Raw genomic sequence first — 16,539 nt, 5'->3', positions numbered from 1 at the left:
CGGACCCCCTCCCCGGGACGGAGCGGAGGAAACGCCTCTAACGGGCCGCCGCTGCTCGCCCTCCCGCCCCGGAGACCCGGGCGAGGGCCAGCAGGCCGCCCCGGGCCGTACCTCCCGGGTGGTGACCTCCTCCTTCTCGGAGATCTTCAGCAGCAGCCGGTCATTCTCAAGCTCCAGCGCCCGCACACGGTCGATGTAAACGGCCAGGCGGTCATTGAGCTGCCGCAGCTCCTCCTTCTCCTGCAGGCGGGAGATGCGAGTCGGCGACAGCGGGGTCCCGCCGGGGGTGCCACGGCTCGGGGTGCCTGACATGGCGCTCAATTCGCGGGCAGGCGGGCAGCGGGCTCATTCAATCCAGCCGCACCGGGGGAGGAGGGAGCGGTAAGATGGCGGACATCGCCTCCCCCGCCGCCGCGCCGCCTGGGAAATGAAGTCTCGGCGCCAAGATGGCCGCGCCGCGCCGTGCCGCAGGGCGCGCTGGGAGGTGCAGTCCGGCTCTTCGCCATTTTGTGGGCTGCCGGGCGCCCGGCGGGACCGAGTCTTCTCCTCGTGCAAAAGTGTAGCTTGTGCCGCCTATTAAAACACACAATTAGGCTGTCGTGAGTGTGAGTAAAGCGCAGGAAGCGAGGGGCCAACCTTGAAGCCAAGAGGTTTTTTGTAATAAAACCAGGAGGGACCAGGGCTACCCACCAGGATTGCTCCTCACGTGCTCCTCAGCTGTCAGCAGCTGCTCCCAGTCCCGCTCGCAGCTGGAGCAGCCGCCTGGGCATTGAGGGGTGCGGGCCACCCCACGGGTGCCCATCCCAGGGCACGCCCGCCTCCGCCGGAGCACAGGGCTGTCCATAAAGCCCCACACTCGCCAAACCCACCTGAACCACCGGCTGCCATCACACCCCGGGAGAGGCACGGTGATTACCAGTGAAGCCGTGCTGCTCACGGTCGCAATTTTATTGAAACCTAAGTAGTATTTCTCCTACAGGATGTATTTTCACATTAGTTGTCTAAAACATTGTTATATAACCCTGGTTTGAGCTGTTTATGAATTTGCCGTGCTTTGCTGTTAGCACTGAAGTTCTACAGGCCAGGGACCTGCTGTTTGCTTAAATTGGGGGTGGAGAGTCTCAGAAAAAACACCCATCAGCTATTTCCAAGGGTGAATTATTAGGAGTGCTGTTTTGTAGATTCTAGACATTTCTTCCGAAGTTTTACTGAGAGGTTGCAATGCCTCCCTGTCGCCGACGAGGCCGTTCAAGAAGGAAGCTACCCTGAAATCTTTTGCAGTCCCAGGAAATGCAGCCAAATTTTGTACAAACTAAAATCCACCAGGAAGTTTTCCCTTCCTAAAGATTTGGAGTATTATTTTTCCCAAAACATATTTTTACTGAATATACCCCAACTTCTGTCAGTTCTTGCGCATTAACCGGTATAAACTGGATTACCATTCCCATAAGCTAATTCCTCATGTCTCAAAACTTTGGAGGCTGAAAAGCCCTTACTGCTGTTGTACCTTTCGGCTACCAGAGAAGGCTGAGAAAAGGGAGATTTTCTGCCCGAGATGTAGAAAAAACAGATTCAAAGTCTGTCATCTATATAAATGGACAGCAAAGAAAAAAAGCAGCATAAGCATAATGCAAAGAAGTGCTGTGCATGAGAGGGAGGACAGATCTAGACAGAGAAACCGGAAAGAGAGCAAGAAAACACTGCACATGATATATGAAAAGAAACTTAGGGAGCCAGGCTGAACAAATAGGTGCGAATGGGTTTATCTTCAAAATAGAAGCTAGACGATCCTCATGTTAGAGGATCTGGGATCCTAATATCGAATACACCTCAAACTGGAAAACCTCAGAATAAATCCAGGAATCCTGGATGCTCAATACCCTTGTCGGCAAATAGCTGTAAGTCCCTCCTGCAATCACTGCATATCTTTAGCAGTTGACCCATGTAAATAGTAGGTGTTCACCTGAATGCATTTGTTTACAAATACGCATCTGATACGAAAAGGGTTGTCCTGGCTTCCTCTGCAGACAACAGAGTGCCCATCCCACCTGGCTTGGGCATCATCTCTCCTAGGACAGCATTGACCGCTCCTTCACCTCTGTTGCCTACAGAGAGCTGAGGGCAGGGATTTCCACACCAAGTCTGTGAAGCCGGGGGTATCAGTGCGTGACTTGGAGGGAGTTTATGAATGATAGCTAAAATGAAAACAAGCCTATAGATCCCTACACATGCCCTTTCTGCAGGCATTTACACAACCTCCCTATTTGAAAGTCACCGTTATCAGATCTTTATCAGTGAGATCTGATAATACAATATACAACTCGGTGTGAAACTCAGCTTCCTGACTGAATTCAAGTTGGTTTTGACTTGAATTTATCTGGAAAAGGAAGCAGAAAGAAAAGACTACAAATCCCAGAGTGCCGTGGCCTCTTTGCTCCGCGGGGAGGTCAGACCCTGCCCCATTTGCCGGCTCAGGGCACGGAGCCGCCCCAGGGACAGCCCAGGAGCCCCTGGCGCCACCTCCTTCCTCATTGTTTTCATCCGCGGCTCTGGGTTTGAAGCACAGTGCGTTTTTTGAATTTTGGCGCCTGTCTGCAAACTGTAAACCAACTGCTCCTGGATCGGCTCCAGCCCCCAGCCCCGCGCCTCTCGCCGGAGCTGCCTGTGTGCAGCCTGTTACCATTTCAAACTCGCTGCCTTCCCCCGAGCAAAGCAAAAAAATGCGTGTGAGCTTCAAGCCGTGCACTTAGAATGAACTTTTTCTCTCTCGACATGCAGTTTCCAACACCAGCAAATTCGTGGAAGACCAGTTATAAACTTCGGTTACGTTAAGCCAGAAAAAAATATTTTGGGAATCCTGAAAGCCGCTGTATAAGCATTTTTGGGTTAGCTCATGTTTCTCTTGGGATTTGACGTGACACTCTGCGCGTCTGTCCTATTTTGGAAATTCTTTTAAACTTTTTGCCTAATTTTGATTGATAATGTAATCCAGATGTAAATCCCCTTTGTTCATGAAGTTTAGCCCAAAATCCCCCATTATTTTGTCTGTCAGATTTTTTAGATAATGGCTTAGAAACTGAATGTTTCAAAGGTTTGGGTTTTTTTTCCTTCTGATGTTACCAGTTATTTTCATAGTGTTGGTATCAACTGTGTTGCAGTAAAATCTTTTTTCTAAATATACTTCCTGAAATATGCCTGAATAATAATAGCAAATATTTTCTACATTTTTTAGAAGGTCCCTTTCTTTAGCAGTAACTTTCATCCTTGGCACCGGTCTCCCCTCCTTGTTAACGGAACATGTATGTTCACTTTTCCTACCTCTTCTAAAAAGAAGAGAACAGTTTGGGGGAGGAATGGGGAAAGGAAAGCATCAAGGGAGGAGGGAAGTGCAAAAGCTGAGAGCCCACTAGACAACTGTGTTTTACAGGGAGTACAACACATGCTTTAGTTGTGGAATTAGCATCTGTTCAAATACTGGTCCTCTTGGATCACTCTGATGATACGGGTTAGTGTTGAACCAGAGTCAGTGTTTTCGTTTGTCTCTCGGTATCTAGCAATTAGTTTTTCATTAAGGATCTTGACAGTTCAGCGCTACCCAAAACAATTTTATAATAAACTCCTGCTCTGCTTTCAGAAGGTAGAATTGATTTGTTAGCTCAGGGCACAATCATTTGTTAAAAAAGGGACAATCTAGGGATGTGTCAGCCTTACCTGACTGGGGTGGCAGAGGGCCATGGCAATCGCTGGGGCTGTGTTCCCTGGGCTTTTCAGACTGGGAACCTGTTCGGAGCACACCAAGGCTCCTGCCTCAGCCACTCCCCCAGGTTTACTCTTTGTGGAAAGCACAGCACAAGAGAAGGCTGGTGCATGTACAGGTTTCACCCTGATACAAAGTCAGGAACTTGGAAGTGCCCTGGGCTCAGTATTGGAGCTCTAGCTCAAAGATACTTGCAATATATCTGACAGTGTGGATAGGATAAGAATAAATTTTGGGGATGTCGGGTAACACAGACAGCAGTGATAGGCTCTGCCTAGCACTGGAGTGCTTCTCCCATCAGATAAATGAAGAGGTTACTTACAGTATGTAATAAAGACAAAGGAAAACCTTGCATATCCTTTGATGCAGAGCATCTTCTCAGTCGTTGACCAGTTTCCTGTATAGTTGGGTGTAACAAGTTTTCTGATCCTGTCTGGGATTTCACAATGACTCTGACACTTTCACAGATCTGGGGACACGGGATTTCCACTGCTGTTTCTTACCTCAACTGCTTTAGTTTCTCAGCAGTTGCTGCCATGCCCTCCCCTTTCTCATTCTATACTTCATTATTTGTATATCTTTAATAGCAGGATTGGCCCCTCACTACAAGAAGGACGTTGAGGTGCTGGAGCGTGTCCAGAGAAGGGCAACAAGGCTGGTGAGGGGTCTGGAGAACAAGTCTGATGAGGAGCGGCTGAGGGAACTGGGGTTGTTTAGCCTGGAGAAAAGGAGGCTGAGGGGAGACCTCATCGCTCTCTACAACTACCTGAAAGGAGGTTGTAGCGAGGTGGGGGTCGGTCTCTTCTCCCAAGTAACAAGCGACAGGACGAGAGGAAATGGCCTCAAGTTGCGGCAGGGGAGGTTTAGATTGGACGTGAGGAAAAATGTCTTTACTGAAAGAGTGGTTAAACATTGGAACAGGCTGCCCAGGGAAGTGGTTGAGTCACCATCCCTGGAAATATTTAGAAGACGTGTAGATGAGGTGCTTAGGGACATGGTTTAGTGGGCATGGGGGTGTTGGGTTGATGGTTGGACTCGATGATCTTAGAGGTCTTTTCCAACCTTAATGATTCTATGATTCTATGATTATTTCTGTCTTTTCCACAGTTGCCTAACTTCCCCTCTGCCTCATGTTCCTTATCTCACTCTGAACAGCCTGTCAATGTTTAATCGATTGTCTCAGATATTTTCATTAATTTCAGGAAGGGGCAAGGATTGAACATATAGCACAGAACATTTTCCTATCAGTCCAAATTCAATCCAGCTCAGCATTAGTGCTTAAAAAATGGCTAGCAATGACTGCATGTCTGGAAGAAGCACTCATACCTCACGACAGGTTTCTGCTCCAGAATTTCAGCTTTCATTGAATAAAATTGCTTCCAGCAGCGTCAGGACAGAAAGCACCAAAGCAAGTAGAGAAAATTAATAGTATGCCATGTGTCATAGATGAGATCTTCCTCATCTGCTATGAGAAAGTTTGCTAAGAGACATGTAAAAAAGAGCAAAGATGAACACAGTGCACAGTTGTGGGATTAAAGCAAACAGACAGCAGACTGTATGTAGAACAAGGATTTTTTTCAAGACAAGACACCACACTGTAACGTGTAGAGGGCCTATTTATTTCTAATTCCAGGCATATAATGTTTGGCAGAAGCCCTGAACAATAATATTCTTCTGCTACAGCATTTACCTCCTTACTGAGGCAGGATTCAACCTGTATCACACTCGGGGAAGTGTTAACCAAGCCTGGGGAGGAGAATTCAGGTCTGTGTTTGGGATTGTTCACTCCTTTGTGGCAGGAAGGTGAGTGACTTTCATTGTCAGGAGGACCTGGGTGGCCCTTTAGACTCTTGTACTGCAACCAGACCCTGGTCTCATGTGATCAGAAAGAAATTAGAATTTCATTTAAAAACTCTCTCATATTTTCCCCCCATCTCAACAGAAAAGTGGCAAAGGAAGAAGCTGGGTGGGTCAGTGCTCAGGGCTCCTCAACTTTCCACAATTCACTTCATCACTTTTCCACACAGTGATTTGCTTATGCTAAATCACATGCTAAAAAGAGCCACATCTGTTAACACAAGAGCAACGGAGAGGCTTTCTACAGTACAACTCATTCACGGCCTTTATCAGGCAAAGGAAGTGTCGTAGTGTGTGATACACCACAGCCTTCAGCGTAGCGTTCACTACTGAGTCTTCCCCTCACTGGCTCCCCATAGCTCAGGAATTCTTCCAAAGTAATAGGAAGACAGATTTCTTGGCAATAGAATACTGTGAAAACACCACTGAAAACAGATGAGGTGGCCAGGTAGGGACAATATCGCCATTTCTTTCTAGTCAGGCTGCCGGCAGCCCTGGACTCTGTGGAGATGGAGCCATGGGCGTTCGTGTGCATAAGTAGCTGCTATTTATATAGGTAAGTAGCAAAATTAATCTAAGATCAAGGAAGGGATTATTCAGATCACCTTTAATGAAATATTGGGCCAATAATCTCTAACATTATGAGTTTTGTGTTTCACATACAGACCTGAATTTCATTCTAGTTATACTTTCAGGGATCCAAAGATAAAAGACTCCTATGCAGCCTGCCAGGGTAGCCCCAGGTTCTCAGCACTCCGTGGAGTTCAGGTTCCCTCATAACACAAGCAAGCCCCTAATCTTTTAGCCATTTGGCAGTTTGGAGTGTAGTGGAGGAGGGTGGGGACTGGCTCTGAAATGCAGTTCCTCTGAGTTCACAAAGCTTGCTTTATCAGCCAGCAGCAATCCCAGCTCTGCTCTGAGAATCCCTTAGATCATTGCTACTCCAGTAGAGCTGTGGGAGGGGAGCATGCAGTGTTCACACCCCCGCGCTGTTATTATACAAAACCTGGCACTGATCTCAAACGCTAATGAAAACAAACCCAGTGTTTTTTTCAAAACAACCATTTGGCGCCTAATTTTCAAATCGCAGACCAACTGCAGCTGGCTCAGTGCCCATCACCATAGAGCTATTTACATATTTTCCTCCAGCAGCTGCAGTAACCTGTTACATACCTCATGTCTGGCCAGGCTGGCTCAGCCTCTGTCATGGTCTCACTGGAGATGGGTTAAGATTTCAATTTTATTCTGTTAAACAAACAAACAAAAAAACAAACCCCCAGTGTGTTAGGAGCTCATTTTTTAGCAAAGAAAGGTGAAAGCAGAAACCTTTGGCTCCCCTTTGAAAGATAATTAGCCCATCGTGCACCGTAATGTGAAAAATGCTGCGTACATCTGGGAGTGCTGAGATTCCTTAAGACAGGGCCTCTGTCAAAGATAAAGTTTACAGAGTAAATGTATGCGAGAGGGGAGAAGACGGGTCTATGGAGATAAAGAGGTATGTGCATGGGGTCAATCTCTCTTGTGCATATTACATGATTAATAAAGGAGATGAAAGGAATGCTTTCTGCAATTCCAAAGCGTGCTCCACCCAGGATCTCAAAGTATTTTACAAAGGATAATTTATCAAGCTTTATAATGATCTTGTGATGAAATTAAGATGACCGTGAAGATTACTCAGTTAATGTCTGTATATCTTGAGCTTCATGGAGTAGCTCGGTGGACCTGGCTTTCAGGTCCTATCAATGCATCTGTGTCATTGGAAAACATTTTTCCAGTCCACAGCTGGTGACAACAGTGAAGTGCCGGAGCACAGGCTCAGTTAGCACTTGTGCTGGAGCTGCATTTCCGTAACATGAGGGACAGCTCTGACTAACCATGAACCTACAACAGGAAGCCATTTGCTGTCTTGAGTTTGGTACCTGACTGTACAAACCAGGAAAGACCCTGCCCTACCCGGCTCTCCTGCAGCCTGTGCTGTGTACTGAATTTTGAAGGCCAGCAGTATCACGTAACTTCTTTCTCTACCGCCAGTGCACTGTGGGTGGGTGTGGGTGGGTAGGTGCAAGAGTCATATGTTTTGGGCAACCGTGAAAGAGATTTGCTTGGATGGAGTAAATGAGCAGGAGCTACAGCAAATGAGGAGAAGCTTTAGGTTGATGGAGGTATTTGCAGGCTACCTTAACACCGCTAAACTCCATTTCTGGGTATGAGAATGTCATAGCTTTGTAGGATTTAATTTGTTTTACAGTGTCTGCAGAAATCTTGCATGTAAAAGGAAAACCAGCTTCAGCTTGGCCCTGTGTGGTGCAGTGTGGACAGAGTTGCATGCAGTTTTGCCCACTGGAAAGATTGGGGCCATTACACAGTGGGGGCTGGAGACATGTCGTTGCTCGGTGGGTAATCCGCCCAAGTGCAGGAATTTCAAAGCTGGGTCTGCTCTGACTGGACCTCTGAGCTCCCTCAAGTACAAAAGATTATATATAACTCCATGGAATCCAGAGAAATAACTGGTGAGTTCAAAGTATTGAGCTTCCCAACCTGCAGAGAACTAATAAATGACATGAATTCACTAGCTGACAGTTCTTCCCGTGCACCAAAGAGACCAGGCCAGTTCTCCCTCAGTACATCAGGAAAGATTGCCTCAATTTACCAGCACAGTGTCCACTTCTGTCACTCTTAGTAGTGTGGGCAGATGCTCTGAAGGGGTGTGTGATACTGCCATCATAAATGATTCAGGGCTTCATCAGTCTCCGGGGATCTACTCACACCATTAACAGAGATGCTAGCCCCAGGCATAATCCCCCTGCTGCAGTGTACACAGCCCAATGCAGGTGTGTGCAACCCCTGTGGCACATGTGGATGCGTTCTTGATGCCTACTTGGGGTCTAGCATCCCTTTGGTGGTTGTCTTGGAGAGTGGTCTCCCTGAAAACACTTGTTTGATGTGTGAGACCTGGACTCTGCTCAGCTTTAACCAGTGAGATTAATCCGGTATCTGCTGGATAATAAAGAAGCAGTTGATAAATGGTTATGCAACTGTTGCTGGGTTTGCATTTTTATAACACATTTGGAGTGGGAGGCCAACGAGTGCTAGGAAGCTACAAACTGCTAAATGGCCTCAGGTATGGAGGAAGGCAGAGAGATTGGTGTGGGGTTACGTGGTTAGTGAGGCTATTGGCAGCTTATACTGACAATTTAATTTAAAAAGCAGTAGAGAGTTGTCAGTGATGCATCCGTGTAGGGGAACACCACATGCATGGCTGACATTATGTAGATGAACCGCCACTTGCAGGAGTCAGTATGCTGATGGCTGGAAGTGAGCATTCTCTTTCCTATGTCTGTATTGTGCTGGTCTGAAATGGTATGGGGGGGCAGAAGCTCTGATCTGTGCAAGCCTGTCACGTCTGCGTGTTGCAGGATACAAATCACTATCCACCCACTATACCCCTCCCGCTAAGCAAATACATTTTGATGCTATGTCACTCAGTGGTTCTGGTTCAGTGGCCACCCCACCCAGTTTCCCAGTGGCAGGGGTTGGGTCTGCAGGACTGGCCCGAGGCCAGAGGGGAGAATACTTCCACCCTACATCTGTCAAGGAGCCGGGAGTCCTTCCAGTGTAGCGACTGGGCACCTCAGGCGCCCAGAGGTGCTCAGCCAACCTCAGGACATCTTTGGCTGCATGACCAGAAAGCAGGACTCCCACAAGGAGAAAATCCCGTGTGAAGAATCTACACTTATATGGGCCACCCGTGGGCACTATGACTGCTTAGCGCTTTGCCTTTGCTCTGTCTTTACACAAATCTCTTGAATTCTGTTTACTTTTTCATTCAAATATTTTTCCTCCTCCCCACCCTGCACATTTCTCCTTTGGTGTCAACAACAGGCAGCACCCTGGCCACACCAACCAATTCATGACCAATTTTCCTGTTCATTCTTGTCAAAAATGCCTTCTTATGTAAAAGAAATAGCAACATTAGCTTTCTACAGGATTCTCCTGTTGTCATACGTACAAGGAAGGACTGACACCTCCTTAGAAGGTGGATACCCCCATTACTCCCTTCTTCTCAGGAAACAGTCTTGCAGGGTTGTCCCTGCAATCCTTGGCCTGTTGGTGAGTCTTCTTCCAAAAGAACTAATTTTGGGAAGGACACCCCCCTTTGGAGTCCCCCCATCTTCCTCAACCCTTGCATCATTCTCGCTGCTTTTCTGGCTTCCTTTGGCCTGAGGACATCTGTGACCAGCGGCTGCTCCCTGCCCTGCAGGAGGTCACAGGTATGCCCCAGACTCTGCAGATGTCCCCAGCCTCCAAGGATAAAGTGTGGACAGGTGATCCATCCATGCAAGCAAGGACTGGGAAATGTTAGAGCTCTAAGCCTTTGCTAAAGGATGTGTCATGAGATCAGTCATGTAAAAACGCTTCGTAGCTGTCTGGCGACATACAGTGCAAGCAGACAGCACAGCTGAGAGCCAGCTCACACACAGCTGCTCCTCTGAAATGGTGTCACTAGAGAAATGAAGGGGAGCCTCTATGCTGGGGAGCGCTTCTTGCCTCCACAGGGGCATGCCAGTCAAAGCCCTCTTGGGATGGGTAAGAGACGCACCCTTGCTTAGTGGGACCAGGTCTGGGCAGGCAGTGTCCAAACAGATAGTGCCAGTTAGCTTCTCTTACCAGAAGCACCAGGGCCTGCTCAGGCAAATGTGCAGGTCACCTTGGGGCTGCGGGAAAGCCTGTGCCAGAGGTGAAGGATCCTTCACACAGGCACTCTGCAGCTTGGGACATGCATCCTGCCCCTGCAGCACCTACATGCATCCACCTGCACAGGGCACAGCAGTTCGTAGCAATCGTCCCATTTGCTGGCTGTGACTGCTGCCCATGTTGCTTGTCCATGCTGCAGACTGAGCACCTCACCCCACCTTCCTCTCCGACCCCCTTTTCAACAGCCAGGTCCTTGGCACCCCAAGGGCCTCCCCGCAGGCTCCTGTGCTGGCAGCCCCTTTTCCTGTGCCCTGTTACTGCACAGACAAGAGCTGCACCCTGGGCTTGGAGCAGTGCTCCTCCCAGTCCAGAGCAGCATGCCGAGGTGAAGGAAAGCCATGGAGGGCCAAGCACCCACTGAACTAGAAATGAGGGCCAGCTCCAAACCTCCATCTGAACCTTGAGGTCCTCACAGGCTCCGCTGAGATGCCAGTCTGGGCTTCTGCCTCCCTCTGGGAGGCTCCTCACGGCTGGGACAACCCAAGACCCCACTGGCACAGACTGACGATTGGGCTGAGCTCATCTGGCCTCCCAGTGCTGCCCCAAGGGGCAATGCACCCTCGCTCTCCCAACCACACCATCCAGCCTTCTCCCTTGTGCCTGCAGCGACACTCAACCGGCCCACCAAGAAACTGGGGCATGGGCTCATCCCCATGGAAGCCATTCATATCTATATGGCATTCAGCCATTGCAAAACATTGGCTGTCTTGTAAAAGGCAGCAGTAACACAAATGGTGGTTGCATTTGTCCAAAGTGGCTAATTCTGAGAGAAATCTGTAGGGCTGTAAATGGCCCTTCCCACCTGCTAAGGGTGAAGCCTTTCCATCCGCAGCAACAGCAGCAAGTAGGAAAGGAAGGTCAGCCACTGTGGTCCTACAGAAAGGTGTGCTGGCACAGGGGAGAAGCAGCATGTGATACACCAGTACAGTGGCTGCAGGGGAAGCTGAGGTCCTCCTCTATGTGATTCCCTACAGGAAGGCAGGAAATTTGCTTCTCCGTGACGGAAATAAAGGTTGTTTACCCAAGCGTATCCTTTTCACTTGGAAGTGATGAGCAACTTACAAGGAAGACCAAAGCTGAGGCACCTATAATTGCGGAAGTCATCCACTGCATGGCAACAGAGGTGAAGTAGATTAGCCCAGACTGTAAAATCCAAGCATCGTATGCCCCAGTGCAGCCCCAGAAGGGATAAATCCTTTTCTTCAGCAGACGGAAGCAGCCTGCCTGAACTGGCAGCTGCAGATGGTTCCTCTGCTCAGGCAGAGCAGGCAGTTGGACTGGCCAGGTGGACGAAAACCATCGTTCAGCAGAAGCTCCAAGGAACAGGCAGGGGTTGTTTTCCAGTTTTCCTGGAGCAGGTGGACTCGGGAACAGATGCCGGTCTGTGACAGCATGGGTGACAGTTTTAGCAGTGCACCTGTGCTATAAAAGAAGCCTTTGCACAAAACAACATTAGAAATACATGTAGCCTTCCCCATTCATTGGTGTTACATGTAGTGATAGGGGAACTGCTGCAGGGTCATCTGCCCTTCCTCCCTCAGGAGTGCGGTTTTTGTGGCTTCTCTGTGCGTGTCTGTATGCTCATGCACATGTGCTGCTTCAGAGGTGAGACCATGGCTTCAGCGGAGCCGCTGGTGCCCTTGCTTATGGGGTGATGTAGGAGAAGGATTTAGCCTACTGTTTCCTCTCCTGGTTTTGGTGGTAGAGGCTGTTGGTTTCTGATTTTGCTGTGGAAAGTCTTGCAAGTTAACAAATACTTCTAGGGGATATTGTCTGGACCTCAGTTAACTTACCAAGACCAGAGTTTTCTTTAAAGTCAGGTTCAAACTACTTCAACTGGAAGAACCAAGGACTGATGTGAAAATTGCCCTATGATGTGCAAAGCAGTGTTTTGTTTAAAATTATGCTTAAACCTAACTAATAAACCACCACCAAAGAAAGTGGTTAGAGTGTCCGATTGCCTCAAAGCAGGGCTTTAAAACTTTGTGAGAGAGACAGTGAGCAACACAGTAACTGTCTGGCAGAAGGCAGCCAGAGGTTAGCCTGGCTGGGCTGAGGCTGATGCAGCATGTTCCCCTGTGCTGAGGCTTGCTTGGCAAACACTATGTAGGAGAAAGACAGAGTGTCCGAAGGCAGCGGAGTCATTCCAGCGGGAGAGCGCTGTTTTTTAATAAAAGAGGTAGCAGTGGGGACTCTGCAGCAACCTTCAGTTCTCTCCCAAGAAGCTTAAGCAAGGAAGGGCCACCTTGCTTTGGCTCTGATTGCTCCCTGGACAGTCCCGTTACACACCAGGGACTCTTCCACCTCCGGCATCTCACCAGCAGAGGCTGGATGGATCCCTTCCGTAGCGCTCTTCTGCCCCCTCAAAAGACCACAGTGGAGCAATGGTGGCAACTACTACCAAGTGCCCAAGCAGTGCCAGCATAGCACTGCGTGCCTGTGAGAGGGGCCTTGCTCATCATCACGAGTTTCTGTGTCTGACAGCCACAGCCACTCCTTAGCTGGCAGAGAGAGATGTTATCACTTCTGCTGTCCCCACATCCTCTTTTCAGAGCCCTGTTCTATCTCGGTGCATGGGGTTATTTCCATCCCTGACTGTGAGGGCCTCAGTTGCAGAAGCATTGTGCATGATGAACCCTGTGCAGGGATTTTTGCCGGTTGCTATTGTGATTATTTCCTGGAAGACAGTGAGGCTCCATCACTTGGGGAAACACCCTGCGTGAACATGTGAAGTTGAGCTAATGAAGCACAGAGCAGACCTCAGTGCAGAACCAACCAGCCCCGAGCCTTGCAGAAGTGAGTGGGGCTTTCAGGTCTTTGAGGTCCAGAAGCCTCCAGCGGGACAGCCAGGATGCACTGGGGAAGGGGCACATCCAGAAGAAACCAGTGCACTGCGAGCAACAAGGTCTCAGCTCAAAGGGGAGGCCTCTGGCTACCTATCGGAATGATGCTGAAGTGCTTTCACACTGGTTGCTATGCATATTTTTGTTAATTAACATAAGATAGTAGCCTCTGAATTTAAAGTGGCCTGGATTTAGGCATGAGGCTGAGCCTGTCTCCTGCCTGCCTTCCCGATGCCCAGACCTACCAGCCTCCCTGCGTCTGCTGGCTCACAGGGTGACCCATGCTGCTTGCTAGAAGACATCTGGCAGAAAAATATGGCTGGATCTTGGCAAATGCAAACACCTGTGTCTTGCAAGGCCTTGGCCAGGGAGGGGTAAGACAGGAAGGTGAAGCACTGCTGGACAGCAGCAGGCTACAGCTTCCTGACTGTCCTCCTCACTTCTGGGGAAGCGATTAAGTTCATGCTTGGAATTACTGGGTGAAGAGCCTCCACCACTGTGCCAGCTATGGGAGCACATCCTGCGAGAGCACCTTTAATCCGATGTTACACAACAGCTTGTTGGTGGGTATAAGCTCCACAGTGACCCTCTGGGAATTCTGTCTGCCTTAGCAGGAGGGAAGGGAACTCTGCCTTTCCATGGTTGCAAATGGTGGATCTCAGAAAGTGTGTGTGGCTTTTTGGCCACGACAGCATGCAGGGCGCTGGCTGAAAGAGGGATGCAGTGAAATGGGCAGGTGGGGATGATTTTGGACCTGACTTGGCTGCCTGCCTTGAAGGCCCATACCTCTGCAATGAGCAGGATGAGCTTCAGGTCCAAAGACGATGGGGTCCAAGGCATCATCATTCAGCTGTGTATCCTGCGCCTCTGTGAGGTGGATCATGGGTTGTGCTGATTCTATACTTGGAGAAGAGGAGGGACACTAAGATAAACCTCATTCATCTTGTGGCAGAGAATGGCTCCCTCTTTATAAACCTGGAGCAGATGGGAGAAGGGCAAGGTGTTCACATGCTGAACTTTTCCTTCTTCCCTTGGTCTTCAGTCAAGTCCAGCTGAACTCTGGCTTTTCCAGTTCTGTCCCTGTATGTCCATGCAATGTTTGTGTATGTCTCTTGAGTAGCTCAATGCTGCTTCCATCTTCCATGCTCTTCATTTTTGTGTTTAAACTCAATCCAGAATTCCCCATTCAGCCAGCCTGGCCTCCTGCTGTACTTGCTCAACTTCTGGCACGTTGGGATGGATCGTTCTTATACTCGTTCTTCTCCATTCGTTAATCAGAAATTCAGGCGGCTGCTTCACATCTACCTCAGCTCACTTCTGCTTCTTCTCCATGCTGAAAAAGCCCCATTCCTTCCACCCTCCTCACAGGACATATGCTCCAGGCCTCAAACATCTTCATGGCCCTCCTCTGAACTCATTCCAGTTTATCAATGTTTTTCTTGCACTGCGAGGCCCAAACCTAGATGCAGCACCCCAGATGTGATCTAATGAGTGCTGAGTAAAGGGAACAATCACTTCCTTTAACCTACCAGGTGCACTTCTGTTAATACAGCCCAGTACGTTCACCACAGCCAGGACAGACCGCAGACGTTCAGCCTATTGTCCACCAGGACCCCCATGTCCTTCTCAGCAGAGCCAGTCAGTCCCAACGTGGGGCTTCTGATTCAGCCGAATCATGTGGTTTCCTTTACCTTATCTCCCTTTTTTCTCCCTCCCATGCTCACCTGATGGGGTCTTTGCTCCTAACGGCTCTGGGAAAGTAATAGGGCAAAGAGTGTGAGGACTTAATGCAGAATTCAAAGAAAGGGGGAAAGTCAGCTGAGACACAAACCACTTGCCAATGCTGGGCATGTGGGAGATGGCACCTACTGCTGTTGGAATGGGGCAAAAGCTTCTGGAAACTGAAAAACTGGATTTTCTAATAGGGACTTGTGAAAGCAATGATGGGAGGCAAAGGGTCTGAAAGAACCTTTTCTTGAGGGAAAGGCAGTGTTTTGGCGGGGGGGGGTGTGTGTTCAGAGAAGAACAGGAAGGTAAAATGAGGAGAAACCCAAGGAGAGTTTGGGAACTGTACATCTACATCTTGGCACACGGAGTGGAAAAGAAGGTGGTGTCATGAGCGGAACATAGCAATAGCCAGGGTGAGTGGGGGAAGAGCCCCATGTCTGCTGCATGCTCTGCTGGGTGCTTCGTGCTCGCAGACCAGGCAGCAGAAAGCAGCAGCCTCCTCCTCCAGGGAAGTGCTTATTTCAGGGCCGACGGTGGTCACAGAGGCACCGCAGGTAGGATCCCCTTCTGCACACCCAGAGCTGGTGTAAGCGGCCGCCTTAAGAGCTCCAGGTACAACAGCAGTGGCAGAAGAGGTGACGCTGCCTTCTCCAGCCTGGGGTGTTTGGCAGCTCCTCCTGAAGGAAAACCAGAGCTTGTGGATGGGTGGACCTTCAGCTGCCCCGTATGATAGTTCTCATTAGCAAAGATGACATCAAACTTGAGTTGATTTTAGAGGTGCAGATAAGAAAATTGGCATTCCTAGTTTTTTTTTTCTTGACTTTCAGGAATGTTAGAGTGAAGCAGATTGGGGGTTCCTTTTGTCTGTATAGGACAGTCATCTTCGCCCTGCAAATGTCTGTCAATATTCTGCCCTCCTGTGGAGAAAAGCATTAGAGCTAGACCCATTTCACGATCTGAGGGACGAATATTCCTCACTGCTTGAATTTGTGCCACAAGCTGGGTGACAGAGAATCCAATGAGACTTCGTGTGTTAGTTGCAACAACTGCCCTGTTATGGCAGGAACCAGTTCTGCAAAGACTAGTTCTATAGTGTGTCTAATAGCAAGATGTAAAATTCTGTAATTTGTTTAAAAATTCAGTATTTTAAATTTTTCAATTAAATTTATATTTTCAATTCAGTATTTTCAATTTTAAGAAATTAAACGGAATTGCCCTTGAAAGCAGAAGACAGTTCATTGGGTTGAACAACACGTTAGCTGCGGTTCCTTCTCAGAGGTAAGGATTTGTCCAGGCAAGAAAATCCAATCTCTGCCATTTCAACAAAACCCTTTAACCCATTTCTTTTGATTTGTCTATCCAACATGGCCAAGCCACGGCCACGCAATACAACAGTTTTAATTTGTGGGAGAAAAATCTGTGGGAGCTTGGCTTAGCCACAGGGCGCGGCCTGACCCATGGCCCGTGCTGGTGGCGATTCCCCTCACGAGTTTTGGTGTCCGGCCGCAGGGAAGGTCCGACGTCCGCGTTCACGAGTGCTTCGTGCTGGCGGACCTGAGAAAGCCCGACCCCTCCTGCACTTGTTCTTGCCTTCACCGT

At 48.9% G+C, this 16,539-nt stretch overlaps 1 protein-coding gene across 2 annotated transcripts in view; it reads right to left on the bottom strand.

The window, feature by feature from the left end:
* Window positions 1-374, bottom strand: part of LMNB2 (lamin B2) — a 36,896-nt gene extending 36,522 nt beyond the window's left edge. For both annotated transcript variants that reach the window (XM_009322996.1, XM_009322998.1), the window contains exon 1: window positions 112-374. In XM_009322996.1, the coding sequence (XP_009321271.1) occupies window positions 112-312 (201 nt within the window). In that variant the 5' untranslated portion in view covers window positions 313-374. The remainder of the gene's footprint in view (window positions 1-111) is intronic.
* Between the last annotated feature and the right edge of the window lie 16,165 nt (window positions 375-16,539).

The sequence above is a fragment of the Pygoscelis adeliae genome, unplaced genomic scaffold (genome assembly GCF_000699105.1).
Source record: "Pygoscelis adeliae isolate BGI_AS28 unplaced genomic scaffold, ASM69910v1 Scaffold284, whole genome shotgun sequence".
Taxonomy (NCBI): domain Eukaryota; kingdom Metazoa; phylum Chordata; class Aves; order Sphenisciformes; family Spheniscidae; genus Pygoscelis; species Pygoscelis adeliae.
This window is presented reverse-complemented; position numbering and strand designations above follow the sequence as displayed.